The sequence below is a fragment of the Colletotrichum fioriniae genome (genome assembly GCF_027942845.1).
Source record: "Colletotrichum fioriniae strain IMI 355084 chromosome Unknown scaffold_19, whole genome shotgun sequence".
NCBI classification, from domain to species: Eukaryota; Fungi; Ascomycota; class Sordariomycetes; order Glomerellales; family Glomerellaceae; genus Colletotrichum; species Colletotrichum fioriniae.
Window position 1 is genome coordinate 383479 of NW_027076855.1, and position 26996 is coordinate 410474.

The 26996-nt window shown below is 44.4% G+C and overlaps 6 protein-coding genes across 6 annotated transcripts; 5 read left to right on the plus strand and 1 right to left on the minus strand.

The window, feature by feature from the left end:
* Positions 1-3686: 3686 nt before the first annotated feature.
* On the plus strand, positions 3687-4661 carry N0V96_011836 (uncharacterized protein; the record flags this gene model as incomplete). The annotated part of the gene is made up of 1 exon (XM_065759413.1): positions 3687-4661. The coding sequence occupies one exon, from the start codon at positions 3687-3689 to the stop codon at positions 4659-4661; it is 975 nt and encodes a 324-aa protein (XP_065611977.1).
* Positions 4662-6253: 1592 nt separating this feature from the next.
* N0V96_011837 (uncharacterized protein) lies at positions 6254-6847 on the plus strand (the record flags this gene model as incomplete). The annotated part of the gene is made up of 1 exon (XM_053192614.2): positions 6254-6847. The coding sequence occupies one exon, from the start codon at positions 6254-6256 to the stop codon at positions 6845-6847; it is 594 nt and encodes a 197-aa protein (XP_053049971.2).
* A 4067-nt stretch (positions 6848-10914) lies between these two features.
* BGL1_2 (beta-glucosidase) lies at positions 10915-13281 on the plus strand (the record flags this gene model as incomplete). Its single annotated transcript, XM_053192613.2, has 3 exons — positions 10915-11336; positions 11395-11710; positions 11767-13281. 3 exons carry the CDS (start codon positions 10915-10917, stop codon positions 13279-13281), a joined length of 2253 nt encoding a protein of 750 aa, XP_053049970.2.
* Positions 13282-13671: 390 nt separating this feature from the next.
* N0V96_011839 (uncharacterized protein) lies at positions 13672-16167 on the plus strand (the record flags this gene model as incomplete). Its single annotated transcript, XM_065759414.1, has 1 exon — positions 13672-16167. The coding sequence occupies one exon, from the start codon at positions 13672-13674 to the stop codon at positions 16165-16167; it is 2496 nt and encodes an 831-aa protein (XP_065611978.1).
* An 812-nt stretch (positions 16168-16979) lies between these two features.
* N0V96_011840 (uncharacterized protein) lies at positions 16980-18551 on the plus strand (the record flags this gene model as incomplete). The annotated part of the gene is made up of 2 exons (XM_065759415.1): positions 16980-16987; positions 17135-18551. 2 exons carry the CDS (start codon positions 16980-16982, stop codon positions 18549-18551), a joined length of 1425 nt encoding a protein of 474 aa, XP_065611979.1.
* A 654-nt stretch (positions 18552-19205) lies between these two features.
* N0V96_011841 (uncharacterized protein) lies at positions 19206-20374 on the minus strand (the record flags this gene model as incomplete). Its single annotated transcript, XM_065759416.1, has 4 exons — positions 19206-19462; positions 19536-19888; positions 20091-20209; positions 20270-20374. The coding sequence occupies 4 exons, from the start codon at positions 20372-20374 to the stop codon at positions 19206-19208; spliced, it is 834 nt and encodes a 277-aa protein (XP_065611980.1).
* Positions 20375-26996: the final 6622 nt, after the last annotated feature.

The window sequence follows — 26996 nt, forward strand, 5'->3', positions numbered from 1 at the left end:
CCGGAGACTGAGAAATCAGTCGCCGGAGGTAGTCGCTCAAGACCCGAGTCACAGGGAGCGATTCGGGCAGTACTCGTTCTCGCTTCGTATAGAACGAGACTGGGACGCTTTCTTTAATACGTACATGCCTGATCAGTAGAAAGCGATTAACGAAGCGACCCAGGGGCATCGAACGCTCCATTACTGCGTTCATGCCGCAATTAGCGGAACGAAGCACGTTCCGCCGACCGCACTTCCTAGCGATAGGATATATGCGGATAACCTCATTTCCCCTCCTAGGATGTGGAAAGACGTCCTCAAAATGCCCGAGCCCCTCAAAACCCACTTTGTTGAGGCTGCTCGTATAGAAATCAAGAAGCTGGAGGAAATGAACACCTGGAAAGTCATTAGCCGAGCGACGGTCCAAAAGAAGCCAATACCGCTCAAATGGGTGTTCAATTATAAGTTTAATGAGGACCATTACCTCGATCGCTGCAAGGCGAGAATATGCGTCAGGGGCGACCTCTAAGAGCGACACCCCTTAGAAAAGACGTACGCAGCTACTCTCGCCGCCAGGACTTTTAGAGTAGCGATGGCTGTCGCTGCCCAATTCGATTTGGAAGTCCACCAGTACGATGTTGTAAATGCGTTTCTGAACGTAGTACGGAAACCAGGCGACCCTCCTATCATATGTGAGCTCCCAGACGGCTTCAAGCAGCCGGGTAAGTGTGTCGAACTCGAACGAGCCCTCTACGGTGCCCGTGACGCTCCTCTGCTCTGGTACGAAGAACTCTCGGCGACTCTGAGATCCCTCGGGCTTATGCCCACGAACGAGGACCCATGTCTATTTCAAACTCAAGATAAAAGGGTCCTGGTTCTCTTCTACGTAGACGACATCCTCGTGTTGTTCCATAAGGACCACGTCTACGAGGCCGGTCGGGTAACCGAGGGGCTCAAGAGGAAGTATGAGTTGAAGGACTAGGGACCAGTTTCGTGGTATCTGGGTATCAGAGTCGTCCGAGATCGACCGAACCGAAAGATCTATCTCGCCCATGACCAGTATATCGAGAGAGTTGCTAAGAAGTTCGATCTCGTCGACGCAAAAGCACCAGTAACGCCGCTGCCGACCGTACTAATTGAAAAGAACCCAGGAGTCGCATCGCCGGCCGAAACCAAGTCGTTCCAAGAAAAGATAGGGTCAATCCTGTATACAGCAATAATGATACGACCCGACGTCGCTTTCGCATGCGCTTTGCTATCTCGGTTCCTCACGAACCCGTCTCGTCAGCACTATTCTGCCGTAGATCAAGTTATACGATACCTTTTCCATACTCGCTACCTCGCCATATGCTTCGGCATCTCGGGGGGTGGGCAGGTATTGATGATCGCAGGCGACGCTTCGTTTGCAGACGACGAAGAGACCCGAAAATCCTCTCAGGGATACATAATCTCTCTTTTCGGCGGACTCGTTCAGTGGAAAGCCGCAAGGTAGAACACGGTAACGACTTCGACGACTGAGGCCGAACTACTTAGCTTAGAACACACTGCTAAGGAGACACTCGCTTTGAAACGCCTTTTCAGCGATATATCGCTTGAACTCGGGGACGTCTGGAAGGTTCACTGTGATAATCGTTAGACAATAAGGCTTGTAGTGGAGGAAGGGGAACGTATCTCAACTCGCCTTCGCCACGTCGATATCTAGAACATGTGGCTACGTCAAGAGCACTCAAAAGGCTCATTTGAAGTGGTCTATATGCCAATAAATGAGATGCCAGCCGACGGTCTCACAAAGAGCCTCTCACGAGCGAAGTTCGAATACTTCGTATCGCTCTTGAACATGAGGGACACACGAGGAATGGTCACACAGAACGAGGGAACACTGGGGAGGCAGCAGAACGCCCCGGGGGGCCCGGGTTTTCAATTTATAAACGTGGCCCATGGCCAGGAGCATAAAGTTGTTCCGGCGACCCCGTCGGGTCGCCACGAAAGGATTACTTGCCTGAGAGGGCAAGCGCGTATTCGTCCAGAAGGGACTTCAACGCGGGTACCACGTCCGCGGGGACATGAATGCCAACGAGGGTGTCGATTCCGATCCGGATACCGTCAGCCTTCGCACGCGAGGCAGCCGGCACCTTCTCTTCCTCAACAGGCTCTTTCAACTGGGCCTCGAGCACAGAGAGAGCGCCCATAGACGCCTCTCTTGCCGAAGCCTCGTCTACACGAGCCACCTCGTCCTTGACCTCACCCAGCAGCCCGTCGGCCGCCAGGGCCTCACGCAACGCCGCCGTTACGCGAGTCAGGTCCTGGAGATAGTTAGCAATTGATTTAGAACGACGAGCACGTGTAGAGACTGACTTTCTGCGGGGTCTCCGCCGGATTCTCCTTCTTCGCCCGCTTGAGGCGCAGGAACTTCTTGCCTAGCTCGCGCGTACGCCCCTGGAGGGGAGCGCAGCCGGACTTCTTGCCGGCCTGACAACGCGCACATTTGCTGCCAGCGCTTGAGCCTGGGAGGCACCACCCCTCCGTTCGTCCACTAAGGGCGCTTTTGATGCAGCCCAAGCATTCGGCACCGAACGGCGGTGGCACCCGCTCGAGAAGTCCCTCGGCACCAGGGGTGCCGGAGGGGTACGCTATTAAGAATCAGAATTGTAAACGACGACGTCGAGGAAAGGATATTGTACTCACGGGGAACCGCCTCACGCCCGCCAGGAGGGAGCGAGGGAGGGGGCTCTGAACCACCCTCACCTCCACCCACCTCCTGGGTGGTCTCTTCTTCGGCCGGAAGGCCGTCGCCTATGGATAGGAACGTCAGCAAGTCTGAAAGCAAAGTCACGGCACGATGCTATCGCTTGGCCGACCGGAGTCCAACACGAGGAAGGTATCACTTACCCGTAGGCGGATCGTCGTCGTGGGTGGGGGAGCCGCCGCTCTCCCCCGAAGTCGTCTTGAGGCGCTTGGCCTCGCGCGCTGCGGCGGTGCGAGCGCGCTTTTCAGCCCTGGTACGTTTGGGCATCTATCTCAAACGACATTATTAGCTGCGATTCCTACTTCTGCCGACGGGCACGCGCGCGAACGCGGGCGCGGAAGCGAAAAGTGAGGGTATATACGTACGGTTGGTATGTGGATATGGGTTGAAGAAGGAAAGGAAAGTCAAAGCAGTGGGCGGCCGCAAGGAATTCACTTACCTACCTGCCTCAGACCGTAGGCTGATTATTCGGCCAATGAGAGGCCGCCCCTCGGTCCTGCCTACTGTCAACAGAGGAGCCTCGAGATCACCCATGGCAACGAACACGGCTGGCAAACTACTGCCCATCTACCCTACGCCCACAACTCAGCGCGCAGCGCGATTCACTTTGTAATTCCTTTTGTAAATAGATTCTTATACGGTATTGTTTAGATTTACGCGTTTAGTAGCACTTTTTATGACGATGCGGATGGTTCGGCGCGCTTCTTCCAGACGAGGATTCGTCTGGGGGGGTGTGTCGTGATGGCTTCAACCATCCATGGCCTCACCGCATGTCACGTGACCTCGGTTACATAATCACCCGAGGTCCACACTCGCTTACACTCTCTATTTCAGGGCGAACCTCGTGCCCATTTCCTACTTTCAATAGATAACCGTTCTCTACATTTAACGTCGATGCCCCTATTTGTGACTATACGACATCACCGATATCATCACTGGAAACGGTCGCGACTACAAGCAAATGGGGGAGATCTCCAAAGAATCGCTCATTTCGAAGTGGTCAGATCACCGCCAGGCCCTCACGCACAAGGAGCGACATGCTTCCTCCATCATGAGCAACAACGGCATGTACGCCGCCATCAAGCATCGCGGTGCGCCGCTGTACAAACAAACATGGCTCTGCCTTCGTCGGGCCATGCTTCAGCAGTACCGCACCAAAGCAGCTTTTTGGGCCGAGATGGGTCTCGCGGCGCTCGCTGGATTTCTCCTGGGCCTTGCCGAGCATTCAAAAAAGGGCATCTTGTTCACAGGCACTTTCAAAGAGCCGTACTCAATCTTGTCAACTGCTGTGGACTTCAAGTCGGCCCCTGAACTTGCTCTATTGGTCTCCATTGCTGTGGGTCTAGTGTCTGGTGCGCCTGGTGTCAAGACTTTCTCGGAGGAACTGCTCGTGCATCGGAGGGAAGCCGAAGCGGGACACAACAGGCTAGCATACTTCCTTGCAAAGGTCGTCTCTGTCCTCCCCCGTATGCTCTTGGGCTGTCTCCATTTCACGACATTCTTGTTCATTCTCACGGTACCGGTGATCAACTGGGGGCTTGCCTTTCTCACTAATTTCTTCTACTTTTACTGCATCTATGGGCTGGCCAGTATCATCAGCATGCTTGTCAGACGAGAAGATGCTCCCCTGTTTGCGACAATGATTAGTCTCATCGTTGCAATCTTGTCTGGAGCTGCTCCCCCACTGGCCAAGGTCAAGGAGTGGCACTTGGAGTGGCTTTGGCGCGCTTCACCTGGTGTCTGGCTGGCAGAAATCTACTTTGGTCAGCTAGTCTCGCCCTTTGGTTATTTGTATGATGTCGATTCTGCTGCAGCGGCGACTGGTTTCCATTTGAACTGGCTATGGCGCAACATGGGAGTTTTGGTTGGCATTGGAACTATCTATAGAGTGATTGCATTTCTTGCGATGGTTTTCGGGCAAAGCCGGCGTAGATAGATTGTTCTATAGACCTATTCGATGCAAGTGTACGGGGGTGGAGGATCTCGTCCAGCACAATCGACCCGTCTACTCCGATGCCTGCTTGGATACATGTAGGTAGTCTGGATAGACAATCAAGTTTTGAGAGATGACAGATAAGATCATCATTACCTGGACGTGCGAAGTGATTCCTGTTGCTGAACCAATGATAGCGACCACAAAATGTATAAACAATAGGATTGAGATAACACGCGTTGGTATTTGTGCTTACGCAAATCTTCAGAGTCCGACGTGTCTTTGCACAAGCTCAAGAGGCATCCTTATGGTGATTTTCAAATAAGCCTGTCTATGTATACGAAGGGCTGGAAATTTGAGGGGTACCATGGCACTCCGAAGCAAAGAAACTGTGATCTCTGAATCAAGAGCGGCTCTGTCGTGCGGAGAGAAATAGTGTGGGAGGTGAGTGAGTCCACAGAACGGGGGACCATCGGAGCGAGGGACGAGCGCGATTTGCCTGGAATTATCTGCCTGGGCAGAATTTTCCGCCGAACGTCGCCGTAAACCTCCGCACTAACCTTGTTAGGCTAGTGCCTGATGGAACATTGGCTGTCGGCAGCTTAGTGTTTGGTGGACCATGGACGGCTATGGCGCGGCAATCGAGGCGAGGTCGTGAGGGCCATATCAACTATCATGACGCTGGATCTGCACTGAAGAAAAGACTCGCTCAATATGTATAACCTCCTGTTAACAACATGCAGTCGTATATTGAATTGAAGCCACGATATTAGCTTTAGACTCACGAGATGCTGTTGCGGGCACTCTCTTCTTCGGGTCATTCAGCTTCCGTTGATGAAAAAGAACCGTGCCAAGGAGCGATTCAACATCCCACTCGCACTGAGAAGGCATCTAACAGGTACATGGTGGCAGCAGACTCTCCAGTATATGGTTACAGTGCTGTCTACGTGACGTATTGAAGCGAGACCGGCCGGCCAAGAGCCTACCTTCCGATCTCTCTCTAATTCCATAATTTGCCCCCATCAAAACAAGTCGCCCCAGGTAATCGGCGGGAACTAGGGGGTCATTTATTCCCCAGTTTCCGTACCAAGAGGTCGTTCATATAACATGGCCACACTTAGTCTCGCTTGGTCCGAAGTTCAGGTCATCATCCAGAAGTTTCTGTTTCCATCTCATTCTTATTTCTTTACGCACCTACCCCTTTTCTTAAAGCAATATTCCTCGCTTTCGCAGCTATCTCAACATTATGCCTGACAACCCAGAGTCCAGCACTTCCAGCGAAATGCGATTACAGAGGGAGAAGACAGACGCGTCGTACACCTACGATGACCAAAGAGGCTGGAGGCGATGGAGAATCTTCCGCCCAGGCCGTGGAATCTACCACGACATCAGAAGACGCCTTCCATACTACTGGAGCGACATTGTTGACGCGTGGACGTACCGTACGGTGGCCAGTACTATCCGCATGTATTTTGTCAAGTCAGTAATCATATTCAGCAGCACTGCAGTTCAACTATTGCCCCCTTACCTTAGGTATGCTGACAACGAAGTGATATGGCTTTAGTCTCCTCCCTGCAATAGCCTACACACTCGACATGTATCGACGAACAGGACAATTCTTTGGTATTAACGAAGCCCTTTTCTCGTCGGCGCTCGCTGCCATCGTCTTCAGCATCCTCAGCGCCCAACCTTTAACAATCGTGGGCGTCACCGGTTTGATCTCACTCTTCAACTTCACAATCTACGACATCATCGAACTCTACAACGTTTCCATTTATCCACAGTTCATGGCTTGGACGGGGATCTGGGCAGCAATTTTTCACTGGCTCGTCGCCGTATTCAACGCGTGCGACTACATGCGATACGTTACCGACTTTTCTAGCGAGGCATTTGGGTTATACGTCGGCATCATCTACATCAGTCCGTGGGCTAGACTTGACCGAATAGTTAAAGAACGTCTTGCTGACAACGGAATAGTCAAGGGTGTGGAAGAACTGATCAACGAGTTCGATGCCGAAGGCAGCGCTGCGGGTTACTTGGCTTGTATGATTGCGATTCTATACTTCGGCACCGTCTATACTTTAGAGAAGATGGGCTCTAGCACTCTTTGGAAGTCTGCCTACCGAGGGATCCTCGCTGACTACGCCTACGTGGTGAGATTACTACTTGCTGTCGATGGCCAGGAATAGAAACTAACAGTTCCCTCAGTTCGCCACCATCTTTTGAGTTGGTTTCTCGCACATCCCTGGAACTCTCAAAGACACGCATATCATGAGGGTTCCTATTGTTGACGCCTTCAAGCCGACGCAGCCTAGAGGCTGGGTAATCGACTTTTGGAATCTTGATGCAAAGTGGGTTTTTGTCGCTATGCCTTTTGGGTTTCTAGTGATGCTTCTTTTCTATTACGATTATGTAAGAGTTGTACCTTTAGCATACGTGTACATCTAGAAGGAGTGGCTAAATTTTCCCTTAGAACGTCAGCAGTATTACCGCTCAAGCACGCCAATACCCCTTGAAGAAACCAGGAGGCTTCCACTGGGACTTCTTCCTGCTCGGCTGCACGACGTTCGTCGCAGGTATCTTAGGCTTGCCGATGCCTAATGGCCTCGTGCCTCAAGCCCCAGTCCATACCGATTCCTTGACAGTCTACGAGACGAAACTTAAGATCATACCGACTTCTGAAGGAGAAGATACAGAAATCAGACGACCTGTGGTGGTTGCTACACAAGTAGTGGAGCAGAGGATTTCCCACTTGTTGATGGGCCTCGCTCTGATAGGCACCATGACAGGTCCCCTTCTGGTGGTAATTCATACCATGCCAGCTGCTGTCTTTGCCGGCGTTTTCTTTGTTGTCGGCGTAAGCGATCAATTCCGTCCTTTTTACAATTGAGTTGTTGACTAACAACTGATAAAATGTTCCAGTGGGGCTCAATTGAATCGAACAGCATCCTTCAGAAGTTCCTCTTCCTTCAAGCAGAAGCACGTTTCATACAACGTGATGAATTACTGCTCCAAGTTCGCCGCCGAAAGGTTTGGTTATACATAGCCCTGCAGTTCATAGCTGTAGTAGCTTGTGTTGCCGTCTCCCATACGCTTGGTGCAATCGGCTTTCCAGTCCTCATCATCTTGCTAATCCCGATGAGAGTCTTGCTAGTACCAAGATGGTTTTCTCGGAAGGAGTTACAGATAATGGACGACTTCACAGCTACCAACAAGATGGTGCTGGCAAGTTTGGGAGGCAAGCCTAGTCTACCTGAAGGTTCTCGTGAGGAAGATTGGGGACTTGAGAGGAGAGCCAGCGAAGGCAAGCATGGAGTTGCTAGACAGAGGGCTGGAAGCCTGCATCGGTAGATCACAGGGATGATACACGGGCGAGTCTTAAGCTGGACAATTCTCAACGTGTGCTTGTTCACAAGGCTATGGCGGATTACCAGATTTGCTACTCGTAACTAGCGAGGATCTCAATCATCCTTCTGAAGTCAGGTACTTCATCAACCCAGTATTTCAAGAGGCTCACTACGTCCTCAACACTAGATTTCCAGTCGTGTGGAAGTTTGTCATGCAATCCCCCATACGCCGCAGCAATCAACACGAGCGCGCTCCGTGTGCATGACTGTAGCATCAACCAAGTCCCATGATGTCGATGGAAGAATCCTGTCTTGTTGATCTTTATCCTTCGCACGCAAAAGTCGAGGCCTCGCGAAGCCAGCATATGGGAGTCTCTGTCGTCCCCGAGTCGGCCATGCACAGCGGCGTAGATAAATGGCCAGTACATTAACTCCAGGCAGTCTATCAAATGGCCACTGAGAATGAATCTCAGCTGCCCGTTCTCGTCGAGGTCGAAAGTCACGTCGCTGGAATCCTCTATCGCTGGCCGGAGACTTGGGGGAAGAGACCTGGCCCTACGGAGCAGAGACGCCGTGTTAATTTTTCAAGAGGCATCAAGGTCGGAACACAAAAGCTTACCAGCTGTGAGCTTGCCGCTCGAACTCTAGAGTCATCGCCACCTTATCGGCGACGTTGCCCGCATTCTGATCATTCAAACATGTTGCCGATAGTATGCGGTTATTAAGTCGCCTGAGTGCGATTTCGGCTAGGTAGAAATACCAGGCAGGCTCCCCTTGAGACTGTATGGACTCGGGAGGGTCAGGAAAGAGATCTGGATAGCGTAGATCCCACGCACTCGTCTTGATGATTCCTAACTCCAAACGCACCTCGCTATTCCATACTTAGCACATATACTTTTCCTTTAGTAGATGGGTTAGAAGCAAAAGTAAGAGAACTCACAGCTCAGACTTGAAGCATGCCCAATGGATGGTCTGCTGCAAGCGTATAGCTCCAGGGCTGGCGTCGCGACAAGACAGTTGAAAAGTATGGCAGCTCGACAACGCCCGCGTGAACATTTTCCAGGCATCAGCTGGCCGCATCGTAGTCATCAGATACACGCCGGCTAAGAAGAAGCATTGGGCTTCTGCAATGCCGCTATTGGATAGCAGCAAACCCATCCGCCTTTGCGCAGCACCAAAGAACGCTTCGGCACGGTTAAAGTGTTCATTTTGCCGAACGGACAGCGAGGAATGTGTAGGGACGGTTTCATGGTTCACGGTCGTTGCTAGGGCTAGCACGAGCAGCTACAATTCTGTCAGGCATCGGTTCATGAAGGGAAGGGGTTGGGAATGACGAAGAACGGCTTACGACAAGACATGACCCAGCATCCCATCCGAACCCATTGAGAGACGTGCTCTTGACATGTTCTTCAATCGCCGGTATATCCAAGACTGGGTTGAATATGTGGTAAACAGATAAGAAAATGCCGAGGAGTCTGGAGGCGTCCTGGACGTCTACGTCTGATACGAGAAGAGGGCGTGACAACGAGTCGATTCCTGGAGAGACGGCCGCAGGCGAATCGTGTGATAGACAGTGTACATCGGCAGCTTTCCAGACTGGCCAGTTGAGGATTACATCGCGGTTGACGTAGCGGACCTCGAAGGAGTTGATCCAATCGATATCGGTGGTTGGAAATGGCGACGAAGCAAGGGATGAAGCAAAGTCCAAGCACGGCTGAGGAGCTGCAGGGAGCGGGCGGCTGCCTTTCACCACACTTTCCAGTTCATCCAATCTTCGTAAGATGGCGAGACTGGCTGCATCGAAGCTGCAATCATGATTCTGTTGGCTCGGATGAAATGTAGGGAGAAGATATGCATGCAAGACAGATTATGGACGGGGCAAAAAAGCCAGGAAGGGAGAGTATCAAGAGGACAGAAAGAACACACACCTAGCTTTTTCGAATTCATGGTAGACGCAATCTATCCCCAGCTTCTTGCAAGAATTGCAGGCTGGCTTTTCGTTGTCGCACTTTGTCCGTCGCTGACGACATGTCAAACAGGCCTGCACAGCTCGTTTCCGAGGATACGCAGGTCTCTTGCGAGAACTGGCTCGGGTTTCTGCGTGTGGATTAGACATGGTCAACGATAGACAACACGTTCGCGGAGTGTAGGATCACAATGCGAGAGAAGCAAACAGGACTGCTGCAGGTGTCATCAGGGATTTGCTACCGGCCCGAGCTTATGCTACGTTCCGCGGAAAGCCGGAATTGATCAACTTTTTCGGGGGATCAACGCTCCGCAATGTAAGATTACTCAACATCATTTCAGCCCTGGAGTCAAGTAGAATAGGAAAATATGGCCGAAACATTCAGGAGGAACACACTAGTCACCAATGCTACGAGAACTTCGAATTCGTGTTCAAAAACAGCCATGCACAAGGGTGCGTGTAAGCCGCAATGACGAAGTACTTAGGGCCTGACACAATCGAACTGGTAATTATTTCTTACCTACCTTGTCATTTCGTGAGAAATTTGTGTATGGAACTACATCACACAGTAAAGATCCAGCACCATTCACAGACTCAATCATGACTATCTCCCACATTCCAAGCAAAGTAGCCATTTTCGACGTAGAAGATGTCTTGGAGAAATTGACCATTCAAGAGAAGATTGACCTACTTGCTGGTATGAGTTCACGGCATCTTGACGGGATGTAGAAACTTTGCTGACCATAAGGTACTTACAGGTATCGACTTCTGGCACACCAAGAGCGTTCCCCGTCTTGGAGTTCCCTCCATAAGACTCTCTGATGGTCCCAATGGAGTTCGAGGTACAAGATTTTTCAATGGTGTGCCGGCAGCTTGCTTCCCCTGCGGCACTGGTCTAGCAGCAACTTGGGATGCTGGCCTGCTCCGAGAAGCTGGAACGCTCATGGGTCTCGAAGCGAAAGCCAAGGGGGCGCACATTCTCCTAGGGCCCACGGTCAACATGCAAAGAAGTCCATTGGGAGGCAGAGGATTCGAATCATTCTCCGAAGATCCAGTTCTCGCAGGCGAAAGTGCCGCTGCAGTTGTCGCCGGCATTCAGAGCACAGGAGTCCAGGCTGCTATCAAGCACTTTGTGGGAAATGACCAAGAGCACGAGCGAATGGCTGTCGATTCTCGCATCACTGAAAGGGCTCTTCGGGAAATCTACCTGCTGCCCTTCCAGATTGCTGTGAGAGATGCGAATCCGGCGTCCTTCATGACGGCTTACAATAAGGTCAATGGGCTTCATGTGAGTGAAGACGCCCGTATGCTCCAGAGCATTTTGCGTGACCAATGGAAATGGGAAGGCCTGGTAATGAGCGACTGGTGAGTAATTAGCATCCACCTTTGAGAGAGTGGCTTCAAGCTGATTACATTGCCAAAGGTATGGCACATACTCCACAATCGAAGCTATTCAGGCTGGTCTTGACCTGGAGATGCCTGGACCTACGCGTTGGCGCGGCCAGCTGGTGAAGCACGCTCTGGCATCGAGAAGACTGCTCCCCGAGACCGTCGATGAACGCGTCCGCGCTGTTCTCAACGCTGTCCGCCGTGCAGCATTGACGGGGATTCCTGAAGGAGCGGGGGAGAACGGCCGAGATCTTCCAGAGACTTCAGCCCTCCTTCGAAAGATCGCGGGAGGCTCAATCGTACTGCTAAAGAATGAGAACTCTACCCTCCCTTTCAAGAAAGAAAAGACCGTGAGTTGTTCAATTGCCTGCTCTCGGTGGCTTCCCAAATTCTAAACCCTTGACAGGTACTCGTAATCGGACCAAACGCGAAAGCAGCCGTCTACTGTGGTGGAGGATCAGCTACGTTGAGACCCTATTACGCAGTTACGCCATTCGATGCTATCTACGAAGAAGCAAAGGATGTGGTCTACTCAGTTGGGTGCTACGCTCACAAAATGCTACCGATTCTTGGCCCTCGACTGAAAACCGCAGACGGTCAGGTCGGAGTCACCTTCAGGGCTTACACCACACCTGAGACTGATAGTGATCGTCAACCAGTTGATACACTGCATCTCGTTGACACGAACATGTACTTTGCCGACTACTACCACCCCGATATAACGGAAGATCTATGGTGGGGAGAGATTGAGGCCTCGTTCACTGCCGAAGAGACAGGCGATTTCGAGTTCGGACTTACTGTCCACGGAACTGCCAATCTCTACATTGACGGAGAGCTCGTGATCGATAATGAGACTGTTCAAAGAGGTGGTGGAAGCTTCTTCAATGTCGGTACCGTGGAGGAAACCGGAACCAAGGCATTGGTCGCCGGGCAAACGTACAATATTACGGTCAAATTCGCCAGCGGCGCAGCATCTAAGGTCAAAGATGCCGATGGCGTGGTTTCCTTTGGCGGCGGCGGCGTTCGCATCGGGGGCATCGAAGTCCGTGACGCAGACGAGGAAATTCGCCGCGCAGCGGAGCTGGCAAAGTCGGTGGACCAAGTTGTCATTTGCGTCGGTCTCAATGCGGATTTTGAGCAAGAAGGCCATGACCGTCCGCACATGGATTTGCCTGGAAGAACAGATGACTTGGTGTCCGCTGTTGCTGCTGCCAATCCATCCACCACAGTCGTAGTCCAGTCAGGGACGCCAGTGACCATGCCTTGGGCTGGTTCGGTATCGGCAATCATCCAAGCGTGGTACGGTGGAAACGAGACGGGCAACTCCATTGCAGATGTCTTATTTGGAGAAGTCAACCCCTCGGGCAAGTTGCCCTTGTCGTTCCCGGTCAGAGTTGAGGACAACCCGGCCTTCCTCAACTACCGATCGGACCAAGGGCGAGTTCTTTACGGCGAGGACGTCTTTATTGGGTACCGCTACTACGAGGCAGTCAAGAGATCTGTTCTCTATCCCTTTGGATGGGGACTGTCTTACACGACCTTTAGCGTTGACGGCCTCAAGGTTTCTCACGGAGTCATTGACGGTGATGAGAAGATTCTGGTGCGAGTCGAGTTGAACAACACTGGAAACGTCGATGGGTCCGAAGTTGTACAGGTCTACGTTTCGCCCAAAAACCCCTCAATTACGCGCCCTGGAAAGGAGCTTAAGGGATTCTCAAAGACACATGTTAAGGCGGGGCAGTCCGCTCAGGTAGAAGTTGTCCTGAGCAAAAAATATGCTCTCAGTTTTTGGGACGAACCGCGAAAACAGTGGGCTGTGGAGGCCGGGAAATACGATATCCTAGTTGGCACCAGCAGCATTGAGACGCCTCTCGTAGCCACAGTGAAGGTTGAGAAGACCAGCTGGTGGTCAGGTATTTGAGCATCAAAAAGCCACATATGGGGTAGAAGATAAGAAAGAGACTTAGTCCAGGCACAAAAGAGATGATCTGTGACTTCAAATTTGTAACCAGAAAGGTTCTTTACCTATGTACATGAGGCGGCATTATTATGTCTTCTTCCGCGATGTGTCGGGACGAAAATGGTGTGTCCCATCAAGTTAGGGAAGCTCGCTCAAGAGGGCACCGAGCTGGTGGATAGCACGGTGTATTTGAACCCCCACCCTGCTATAAAATGCCTAATTTCACGGTTTAAATAAGCGCATGCTCCCTCAACTTCCTCTGCCCCGGCGATCGCAGTGGATGACCCTAAATTATAATCACTCTTAACCGCAAGTATCAACAGCAAGATCACTGCACATCGTTTTCATACCATGGATCCCGAGCTGCTCGACACACCCTGGATTTGGCATCCCGAGTGGCAAGACCATGGCGCGAATACTGCTGGCGGTATCGTCCACTTCCGCAAGAGCCTGAATCTGGAAGGAGTTCCGCATGGGCCTTCGAGAATCCAGATTACAGCGGACACGAGATACAAGTTATTCGTCAACGGCCAAGACGTCTTTTCGGGTCCTGTGAAAGGAGATGAACATCTCTGGTTCTATGACGAGATCAATATTCAACCATTCTTGAAGGCCGGCATGAATCATATTTCGGTCAGGGTCCTTCGTTTCTTTCACGCCACGCAATACGCCACGAGTTTCCCACGACTTCCAATCCCAGGACTTTTTATTCGACCCCTGGCGGCAAATGATGAGGTCATATTGCCTGTCCGCAGTGACAGCTCGTGGGAAGCCGCTATAGACTGTGCCACGGTGCTTCGCATCGACCAGAAAGAAGACGACTTCCTCCACGTTTACGAAGACGTGGACGCGAGGAAAGCGCTAGAGCTCGACTGGGTTTCGGCAAAGCAATTGGAACTGCCAACATCACATGGCATCACTCCGCCGTGGGTGCTCTCACCGCGAATGATACCAAAGCCAAAGACCACCTCTCAAGTACTTGCAGCTGTTCACAACGTCAAAAGTTCGATTGGTCAGGCCTCTTGGGGGAGTTTCTTGAAAGGTGGTTCGAGTGCGCTCCGGCTGCCCGCGGGCACACATCACCACATCGAGGTTGAGGCAGAGAATCACTTGACAGCAATGATTGCGTTCTGTTTCACACGACCAAAGACCTCAGGATCAATTTTACGAGTTCGTTATTCTGAGGCATATGAAGAGGAACCGGAGTATGTGCCCTATGTTCGCTGCAAAAGCGATAGGAGAGACACGACCAAGTTTCTGTTTGGGCCCGAAGACAGGTACATATTTGCCGGCTTGTCAGGGGCCCACGCCAGCTCTCAGATCGCCTACGGTCTCAATGCAGTGGAGTTTGAGACCTTTTCGCCCTTTCATTTTCGCACTTTGCGCTTCATGTCCATCGACATCGAGGTAGATCTAGAGAGCGATCTAGAACTCGTCGGGATTACCATCGATCAGGTGCATTATCCTTTGGACGTCAAAAGCGCCCTCGCCCTTTCGTCGACCGATGAGCATCAGAAAACTTATCAGCGGCTCTGGGAGAACAGCATACGCACGCTGACTAACTGTATGCACGACTGCTACGAGGACTGCCCCTTCTATGAGCAGCTTCAATACGCCATGGATGTGCGCAGTTCCTGTCTGTTCACGTACACCGTATCCGGGGACGATCGAATGGCCCGGCAAGCTATCGTTCAACTCCATAATTCATATCGTCCAAGTATTGGGCTCATCGCAAGTCGCAGTCCTGCTCATGTCTTTCAAGTGATCCCTCACTTCTCGCTCTTCTGGGTCTGCACGGTAGCTGATCACTTCATCAATCATGGCGACGGAGACTTCACTCGAAAATTTCTGGCAGTATGCGACAGTATACTTTCGTCATTTGCGCAGCGCTTAAATGCCGAAACTGGACTTATATCAAGTGACTGCCAGTCAGTCAAGACGCATTGGGACTTTGTCGACTGGACAACTCAATGGAGACCTATGGGTATACCGCCGGCTACCCAGAGAACGGGTACTCAGACATTTACCAATTTCTTATACGCCTACACGCTCAAGACCATTGCCGAGACTGTCAAGGACCTCGGTCGACCGGCGCTCGCCCAGGAGTATAGGTCACGAGCAGACGATATCATTTTGGCCACGCAGAAGCACTGCCGCGTGGGAACAGTCTTCACGGATGGACTGGCCGCCAGAGCTGACCATTCGCTGGATTTTAGCCAACATAATCAGATCTGGGCTGTCCTTTGTGGCGCGACTAGTGGTGAGGAGGCGAGACAGCTCCTTACACAATGCTTCAATCATGGCCCGAGTGCGTCAAAGCTCTCCACCGCATCGGACCAACCTGTCACGTTCACCAGAGTTTCCACGGCGATGTCATTCTACGCTCTCCGGGCCTTGTCCGAAGTTGGCGGAGACCTCTACGACAAGTCTTTCCACTCTTTCTGGGACCCTTGGCGGCATCAGCTGAGCCAGAACCTCACAACTTGGTGCGAGGATGAGGTGACGCTCAGATCCGACTGCCATGCGTGGAGCGCGGTGCCCCTCTATGAATTCATGACCGAAGTTGCCGGAATCAAGCCACTCGAGCCTGGATGGCGAGCCATCTCTTGCGCTCCTCGGTTCAATCTTTACCGCGAGTTCGACGCCAAGGTGGCGCTTGGTGGGAAATTGGCGCCTGGTATTGCTCGTATCAGATGGTCCCGAGGGGTCGGTAGTGATGAGCTGAGTTTGTCGGTTGTTCTACAAGACATACCAGTCGAAGATTCGATTCGAGTAAGCGTAAAGCTTCCGAATAGTGTTGAGGAGCATTTTGGTCGAGATCTCAGGTTCAACTTACAACTAAAGTAGAGTAGCGTACCAACTGACACTAAGGAATACAAGCATCTTGCCGTCTACTCACAGACCGTGAGCCTCATGAGATCGTGACCAAGGTTCCGCGACAATACATGTCCACCGCTTGGTGAATTACCCAAAACCAGGGCAAAGTGATCCTGCATGATTCATCAATCGCCGAGCTAGAGTCAGGATTGAGAAGAACCGAAGCCTAGCGTGGGGTTGAGCCAAGTTAGCGGGATAATATGAGAAGAATGCATGATCCCGGCTTTCCGCGTGAGCTCCACCTATTTCACGTTCCGCGTATTCTTGAGAGTCTCAACTCCGGCTTTCCGCGGCCGAGCCTGTTCTTTTAACTGAGTTTCAGTCCAATGATCCAGTTTTGAGCTGGAGAAGAAAAAGTTTGAGACTAAGCAAACATCTCGGTCCCATACGGGGTCGCGATATTCGATGGCCTGGATCCCGAACGCCCCCGTCCCCCGCGAATCACCCCATACCCCGGATCCCAAGAATCTTTGCAGGGGCGCTAGGCTGGGCATGTCCGAGAGAAACACCTCGTCGGTATTCTGCTCATTCTTTAGCATCACGCGACGATTTGTAGCTTGCTTCCACAACTGCCGGTCAGGCTTTTCTATAAGATTCTGTTCAAGCGCTGACTTTAATTGTATCGGCCTCCGTTCACCACATCCCCGGAGCCTTTTGCCACTTTCGCCAACTCGGACAAACACTTTCAGGCCTACAACACTCATAAACTCGTTCATAATTCAGCAGAGTCAACATGGGACCCGGCAGCATTGTCGAAGCTCCGTTCGTCACCTCTATGCCAGATGGCGCGGTAGACCCAAAGAAATGGTGGAGGTCCACGAATCTTTGCACTCTGAATCTGCTTCTTGCATTTCCAATGCTCTCCATCTTCACCCAAGGGTATGAGTGCACTGCATCGCTCCCTCGATGGCATCATATGCTTACAAAAGACAACTAGTTTTGACGGCTCCATGATGAACGGTCTACAGTCGGTCGAGAACTGGCGAAACTACTTTGGAGAACCCAAGGGTTCCACCCTTGGTCTCTTCAACGCTGCCTATCCCATTGGAGGTCTCTGCGCTATCCCGTTCCTCTCTTTCGTCAGCGATAAATTTGGTCGTAAGATTGGTCTAGCATGCGGTGCAACTCTGTGCATAATCGGCTCTACAGTCCAAGCCTCGGCCCAGAACCTCGCCATGTTCGTCGTCGCTCGTGGTATCCTCGGGTGCGGTACCGTATTTCTTGGAGCTTCAGGCGCCCCATTGATCACAGAGATTGCGCACCCGGCACACAGAGCCACCGCAACCGCGTTATTCAACACCTCATATTCTCTCGGTGCCATTGTGGCGGCATGGACAACCTTTGCGAGCTTCCGCATTGACTCAACATGGTCGTGGCGTATCCCATCGGCCATTCAGGGGCTTCCATCTGTCATTCAGCTTCTGGGTTTGTATTTCGTTCCGGAGAGCCCTCGTTGGCTCGCTTCCAAGGATCGCAACGAGGAAACGTTGGCTTTCTTAGCCAAGTACCATGCTGAAGGCGACGAGCATGATTCTCTTGTCCAGTTCGAGTACGAAGAAATTCAGAGCACTCTTGCATACGAACGTACGATCGACCGGGGCAGCTGGATTCAGAATTACCTCGAGCTTATCAGGACACCTGGAAACCGCAAGCGACTGTTTATAATCCTCTGGACTTCGTGCATAGCTCAAATGAGTGGCAACGCCTTTGTTTCGTATTACTTGAGCAGCATTCTATCTTCCGTCGGGCTTAAGTCCTCTATGGAACAGACGCTTATCAACGCCACTCAACAGATCCTTTCTTGGCTTTCTGCGCTGTACTTTGCGACACTACCTGGCAAGCTTGGTCGCAAAACACTGTTCCTCAGCTCTCTGTTCGCCATCTTTGTCTGCCTGATTTGCATCACGGCTGGCAGTGCCGTCTTTGCAAACAACGAGTCGAATAAGGCCGCTGGTGGGGCAGTCGTCGCGTTCCTCTACCTCTTCTCTCCCGCTTACAACCTGGGTCTCAACGGCAACTTGGTATTGTACATCACCGAGATTCTTCCTTACAGCCTCCGTATGCGCGGTACAGCTTGTTTCCAGCTGTTCTCCACATGCTTCTCCCTCATTTCGACCTACGTTGTCCCCATTGGTCTTGACAAATTGGCATGGAAATTCTACACTATCTTTATCCCTTGGGTTCTTATCGAGATTGTCGTCTTGTGGTTTGTTTACCCAGAGACTAAGGGCCCTTCTTTGGAAGAGATTGCTCTTCTTTTTGACGGACCTACGATGGATACGACAACAATCATTGGAAAGGATGGCGTTAAACATGTCGAGATTGGTTTTCCGGAGGGTTCGAAGAAGGTATAAGCGGGAATAGTTGAACTGAGTGGATTTGGGGACTCTTGTGGTTTGTGTGGTCACGGAGAACGAATAACGTAGCTCGATAGTACTGAACATCGTGTATTGTACGATCACATTCTGAGATGATAAAGTTGTCTTTCCTGTCGAATACTTTGAATCCAAAGCTGCTGCTGAAACTTGACTCTCAAATTCTCATAGATTATTTACAACGATTCATCCCATATCGACCTTTTTTCCGGCCCGTGACGCTGTTATGCACTTCCTTCCTCTCGTTCGCAAATCGTCCGTGGTTGGCTCCACTCGGCCAGAACCTCCTGGTGATCACTAATCACCCAAATGGTAGAAAATTGATCCGCGTCTCGGCTGTATCACTAATCTCTATGTTCCTCAGGACTGGCCCTTCAGTGGCATGGAATGAGGGAAGCAAGCTTGGGAATAAGATGCTTCACGATTCATCCTTCATTGACGTCCAATCAAACTTCACAAGGCCTTATAGTTAAAGATTTAGGCGAGCAGATCCTTAAACTTTGATAGAGTAGTCACGACTCTCGCACATTATCAAGTGTCCACTTTTGAAGTTCTGAAAAGCTTCATGTTCATTGGTCCACTCAGTAGAAGTATGAAGCAAGACAAGATAAGCCCTTGCAGTCTCTGCCGTCCTCAGTTCTTCTGACCCCACCCAGCCTGGATGACTTCTTTCACAGTTCGCGCCTTGATACCTGGAAACAACTGATTGAGAGTTGTCTCGGGCTCAAGATGATACAGTCCTTCTTCAAACCAGATACCAAAGGTGGCGAAAAGTGCCTGAAGTTGATATTTTGGCATCACACTGTACAGGGACGGGTGCGAAGGTAACTCGGTGATCTTGCCAGATTTGAGAAAGTCGATATCGTCATGGGTAACCTCAAACTTGACGCCTAAAGTACAAAGAGTGTGTGAGCAAATTCTAGACGATTATGTTAAAGCGTGATTGTTTGTTGGTTTATTTACCTTTGACTTCTTCCGCAATTCGCAGAAATTCGTTCCACGTCACATTCTCGCCGATAACATAACTCTCCTTTTCCCACTTGGGGAGCTCTAAGCTTGCTGCCACAAATTCCGCAACATCTAAGGTATGCGTGAAGGTAACGGGGGTGTCACCTTTGCCAGGAATGACGGCCCTGTTGTTCTCGATGTCGACCACGATAATATTTTGTACCTGGTATGTTTGCACGCGTGGGTATCCCCAGAAATCTAGGAAGTAGCCCACGTAATACAAGGTGTACTCCAGAGAGGAGTTTTCGAGGGCTTCCACCGCATCGAGCTTCGATTGACCAATAGTCATCTGCCTCTCAGTTACTTGACTAAAAGACCCTTGTCAGACATGCTGTCTGCAAGATCGGGATTTCTGTTGGAGGAGTGATAGCGAGCACGAAAGAGTTATATATCGCTTACTCTCTAGAGTAGGGAATTCCCCACACGCTTGGAACAAACCTCCTCGTATGGACGCAGGCTTCGGCGGCACGTATCATGTTCACCTGAGGAGAGCCATCTGAAGTCACGAACAGGGTTGAGATTATTGTGTGGATTTCATTGTCGTCGAAGACCTTTGTCAACACTGAGACGCTGCTGTAGTCAACTGGAATGACCTCAATTCCCGTCTCCTCTTGAAGGGCCGGATTGGCCTAAATCAGATTAGCATCTAACCCATACCCCGGGCTTGGCTTATGGTAGTAAAAGCTTACAGATCTGCTCAGTATCTTGACGTAGTAACCGCCCTTGCGATTGATAGCCTCAGCAATTGCTCGGCCGATCCCGCGAGTTCCTCCTGCGACGACAATGATAGTCATGATAACTACTAGTCCTCCGAAAGTTGAATGAAGTTAAACTAAGCTAAATATAGAGGGAAAATTATCTATTGGGCGAATTTCAGATTTGGATGCTCGGTCCTTATATACATCAGTTCAAGACAAGTATCGGGTAACTATCTGTCCGACGGGCATTCCATCAATCCGTAATCCATGTTCATCCTTTTGATCGATTATTGAGGGTCGTTGCCAGTCCCGGATAGATTTCGGCCGAACAATCCATGCCCCCTTGTCAACGCCACAATTGTTTCACGCAGTCTTGTTCTAGATACCGTCTCCGCTTACCGTTGGGAGCTTTGAAAGCTGTCAATATGCGTTCAGTTTGATTTTAGTCAATTTCTGAGTATTTACGACTAACGCAGAATATTTTGTGACGATTCGTGCGAGGACCGGTGCCCGGCTCTTTCAAAGTCTACTGTTGGGGGTAAGGTTTGAAGAGAATTGAGATCACTAGCAGCAGCGCCTAGCAGCGTTAAAAGAAGAGCGGAGAAGTTATTTTGTCTACTGGAGGTAACCTCCAATTCGTCGACTCAAGCCCCAAACTACAGACAGCCGTTGAACAATTTTCCAGCACGGCACATATCTAACACGGGCTCACTTGCTTCCTGAAAAGAGTCCTTCTTGCTGAAACTCGACAGCCTGGCTAAAGTTGATATTGTTCTTCTCCAGTAAGCGGGTGAACATCAGACCGCAGGGTCCAGCACCAATTCTTGCGATGGAAGCTGAAATGTGGGCCATATCTTCGGTACATGACGTCCTTCTCGTGTTTGGTGATACGTCGCCTTGATACTTGGATTCCAGCTAGTGTTTACTGGTGAATGACTTCGATATGGCTTGGTTGATAGATTTACATTGGATTGCGAAGGATCTGAGTCTGAGTGGTGCTAGAAGGAGCAGTGGGTTTGCTTTAATTCCGGCAGAACACGAACTCAAGGGGCGAAGAGGTCTAGTGTTCACCTTCATCTTGTAGCGCTCCATAGTGTCAGGTGCCACCAGCCATGTTCCCACCCAGCATCCAAGCTGAGTTGAGCTACTGGTTTACTTAGTCGAACCTTCGCTTTACTCACGGACATCGTGTTTTCTCCGGGTTGGGTGCGCTAAAGGCAAACAGTGATCAACAACACCCTAGATATCTCATTGCCCCCAACAAATAGTCAAGTTGAATTTGACGACGGGCTAGACATTGAGGACTTCCTGAACTAGCTGCCGGCTGACACGTTCACATCTGGGCTACCTCTGGGACTTGAATCGCGACAGAATCTCGGATCTGCAAGCAGCAACCCTGAACCTTAATCCACAGCCGGTTTGCGTGGTCATAGGAAACCATTTGATGCGACATTCGATTGGTTCTCTTGGGAGACATACTACACCAACATTCACTTTCCTTAGGTGCCTGATATTTTGTCACAATTCCACAATTAACACCTCAATAGTTTGTCGAGTGACCTAGCATGACTCCTACTCTAATTGAATCTTGGAGTCAATCCCGACTAATACTGTGTCGTATAGTCACAAATAGGGGCATCGACATTAAATATAAAGAACGGTTATTTATTAAAAGTAAGAAATGGGCACGAAGTTCGCCCTAAAATAGAAAGTATAAGCGAGTATAGACCTTAAGTAATTATATAACCGAGGTTACGTAATATATAATAAGGCTATAAATAGTTAAAACTATTATAATATACCCCCTTAAATAAATCTTTATTTAAAAAAAGCGTATTAAATTATTTATATTATTATAAAAAAGTATTACTAAATATATAAATTTAAATAATATTATATAAAAATTTATTTATAAAAGGAATTATAAAGTAAATTATATTATATACTAAGTTATAGGTATAGGGTAAATAAGTAATAGTTTATTAGCCGTATTTATTATTATAAATAATTTTAAAGCTTTTTTATTAATAATAAGTAGGACCGAGGGGCGGCCTCTTATTAATTAAATAATTAGCTTATAATTTAAAATAAATAAATAAATAAATTCTTTATAGCCGCTTATTATTTTAACTTTTTCTTTTTTTTTAACTTATATTTATATATTAACTATATATATATATTTTTATTTTTTATTTTTATACCTACGTTTACGCGCGTACTTATTAATAAAAATAAGAATCGTAATTAATAATATTATTTAAAATAAATATTTAAATATACTAAGGTTAAAAAGCGCGCTCGTATTATTATAATATATAAAACTAAGTATTTTAAAATAATTTTTAAAAAAGAGTAGCAGCTCTCTTATTTATGATAACGATTTACTTATAAATAAGTAATATTTTTTTTATATTAGATTCTAGTTAGCTAAGTAATAGTATTATATTATAATTTTATTTTTAAATTTATTAACGTTTTTATTTATAAATAATAGTTTTTTTAATTAAAAAAAAGACTATTTAAGAAATAAATAAAAGTAAAAGTAATTTAAAGCCCTCTTTTTACTCCTCTTAGTAAGTATAAAGTAGTTTTTTTATAAATATAATATTTTTTTTTAACGTTATTATTTATAATTTTAATTTTTAATAATATACTTCTTTAGTATTCTTAATACTAAGGGATTTTTTAAATAGGTATTATTATTATTTAGTATTAAATACTTAGGTTATATTAAAAACGCCCTTAATAAATAAATAGAGGGGTAGTATTTTTTAAGTTTAAGTATTAATAATAAATATACGTATTATTAAGCTAATAAAAAAGTCTAATTATACTTTTTTTTAGAAATATATACATGAGCTAAGTAAGAAGTTTTTATATTTTAAGTAAGTAAAAAAAAATTTAATAAAAACCTTATAAAAAATTAGTTTTTTATATATACTTATTATTTTAAATTAATTATTAATTATTTTTAAGATTTAATTTACGTAATAATAGTATTATATAAGGCCCTAATAGCTAATAAGTTATTAAATAAAGTTAAGGACAAAGTAGTTTATATAAATAAGGTTTTAATAAAAGAAGTATTTATAAGCGCTCTTTTATACTTAAGGCCTAGTTAAAAAAGCTTATTAAAAAAGAAAAGGTATTAATTATTTTATATATAAAAATTAATAATATTTAAATTAGAATTAATACTCTTATTAGTATTTATATTTTTATAAACGTAGTACCTATATTAAAGTCTTTTTTTAAATAAATATACGCTTACTTTTTTTAAATAAATAATTTTTTTATAACGACTTAACGGGGTTATTAAAATAATTTTATATTCCTTAATTATAAATTACGTTTATAAATTAAAAACTTAGGCTCCCAGGGGCGTTTTATTACTTTTTTAGTATTTTTTTATTTTATATAACTATTTTTTTATATATTTTTTTATATTTAAATATTATAACCTAATAAACATAACAAAGCTAGGGGCCGCCCCATAAGACCTACAGTAGCTACTATACTATATATATAAAAAAGAACGAACTTAAAATAACTCCTCTCGGGATAAAAAAACTATAAATAAGTTACGTAACTACAATTATATAATAAAATAAAAAACGGACGCTTATAAAAAAAATAAAACGGATAATTATATATAAATAAGATAGATAACTATTTAATAAATAGTTAAGTAATTATAAATAATAATATTATAAAAAATATATTTATAAATAAAATTTATATATAATATAAACTTAAGCCGGGTTTAAAAATAAACTTCTTATAGCTTTTTTAATAATTAATTTAATATTAAATCTTATAATTATTTTTAATTATTTTTTATTAAAAACTCCTTTTAATAAAACTATAATTAATTACTAAAGCCTTACTTACTTTATAACTTATAAATATAATTTTAGAGAAGCTATTTATAATTACGATATTATTTATTTAGTTATTATAACTTTAACTTTTATTAATATACTTATTATAACTAGCTAGTTATAATATTTTTAATTATTCTTATTTAATAAGTTTATTTTATAAAAAACTAACTAAATAGTACAAATAATATTTTCTTATACCTTAGCTAAATTACTTACCCTAGGCTCTTTTATTTCTTCTAAATAGCCTATTTAAAGCTTAGTTAAAAAAAATAAAAATAGCCCTAATAAACGTTAATTTTAATAATAAGGTTATATTTAAAAAAAAACCTATAAATAATTTTAAAAAAAAGTGAAAAAAAAGAAATATAAATATTATTAAAATATAAACTATATATAACGAAATTATAAACGAGCTTTAAAACCTTAAAATTATATTTTAATAATTTAAAAATAGCCCCTAATATATTTAGGCCCTAAAAAATAAAATTACCTAACTTAAAAAAATAAAAAAGTAAGTACTAATATTTAGGCTTTTTTAAAAAAAAATTAATACTCTCCGAGCTACTATTAATATTATTAATACCCCTCTAAGGAGAATAATAAAAGCTTAAACTTAATATACTTATTATTTATAATAATACCCTAAGTACTCTTAAAAAATTTTTAATTTAAGTTAAGAACTATTAAAACTTCTATTATAAAGACTTTATTAATAAAATTAAAAAAGTTATATATACCACTAGCTTTTTTTTAGAGAACGAGTTTTTAAATAATTTAAACCTATTTAAAAAGAATATTTTAATAAAAAGACTCTTAATAAGTACTTTATTAAAATATATAATATTTATTATAGTTTTAATAAATTTAAAAAAAGCTCTTAAGTCCCTATTTTAAGATCTTAATAAAAAAATAATAAACTAAGTATAACCTCACGTAACTATAATAAACTAAATTAATAAAAAAATACTCCACTAAATTTAAATATTTTAATACTTAACTAGATCTTATTAATAATATTAAGATATTTATATTTTACTAAGGACTAAAGGATAAAATTAAAAACGAACTAGTTAAGCTTAATAAACTAAATAACTTCTTTTAATATAGCGAACTCGTTATTAAAATTAATAACTAATTTTATAAATATAGAACGACTTAATATAGGACGCAAATACTAATAATAACCCTTAGTATAGTTTTTAAATAAATTAAAAACCCTAAAATAATTAGAATAATAACTACTAAAGTACTGCTTATAAATAATATAATAATCTTATAAACCTTAACGTTACTAAAAAAAAATAACTATTTAAAAAAAAATTTTAAATACTATAATTACGATAAGCTAGGATATATAACTAAAAACTACTAATAACCTAAGCATATTTAATATTAACCTATTTTAAAAAAAACGAGTTAATATCGCAAATAAAAAAGTCCTTTATAAATAACTCTTATAAATAGCTTATTATAATAATAACTATCTCGCTTATTAAAATAATAAAAAATAAACTAAATAATATCTAAAAAAACCTAAGGATAATAGATAATTAGGATACGATATTACTTTACTACTTATTAAAAATACTAATTATAATAACTAAAAAAGAAGTTATTTTAATATATTAACTAAATACCCTCAAAAAATAATAACTTTAAATATATCGTTATACTTTCTTAAATTTATAAAAAATATAAAAAAGAAGGCTAAAACGGACTTTATTATAAAAAATACCCTTTATTTTTTTTAAAAAAAGAATTATATAAAGACTTTAAATAAGTATAAAAGAATAACTTCTTAAGTTTAAAAAAAAGACTTAATATAAAAAAAATTATAAATAATCTTATTTATATAATATAGTAAAATAGTAAATAAAAACGACCCCTTAGGCTTAAAAAACCCGACTTTAAAAAAAAGTCCTAACTAAGTCTATTTATATAATAAAATAAAAAGATAGTAATAAAAAAATTTATTTATAAAGTTAAAAAAATAGCTTAGAAACTTATTATATAAAAAATAAAATTAAAATAATTAAAAAATTAGATTTTAATTTTAAGGAAGTTAAAAAAAAGATTAATTTCTAACTTAATAAAGAACCCTACGTAAGCTTTAATAAACTTATTTTTTAGTAAAGAATTACTATATAACTTAAATAAACCTCATAACGTTATTTAATAATATACTTAAATAAAAATTAATTACGAATCCTATCTTAATATTAATAATACTAGCTCTAAAAAAAGATTTTAATAAAAACTAATATGAAAATATCGATTTATTTAATAATAAATAAATACTATAGTTTTATAAAATAATAAAACTTAAAAAAAGTTCCTATAATATTTTAAATAAAAAAAAATAGCTCCTTATTTAATATTAAGGATATATTTTATAAAGAATTATTTTTAAATAAAATACTTAGATAATAAATACTTTTAATACCTCTTACTTAAAAAAAAATAACTACTTCTATTTATAAAAAATATAATAACCGACTTATTAAAAAATATTTATATTAATAATTAGTTACTAAACTAGATAATTATATATTTTAATAAGATTTATAAAGCGATATTCGGACTAAGCCTAAACTTCCTATATAATATTAGAATAATAATAATATAATATAGACTAATTATAAGTATAACTAGTATTAAATCCACTATATCCCTAAAGTACGAGCTTAGAAAGAATAATAAAAAATAAATAAAATAAAAAAAATGACTAAAAAAATAAAATATTAAAAAAATTAAAAAAGCTAATTATAAAAAAAATAATAAAAAGCGAATATTAAAAAATAAGTTCCTATATATAACTAAATAATAATATAACG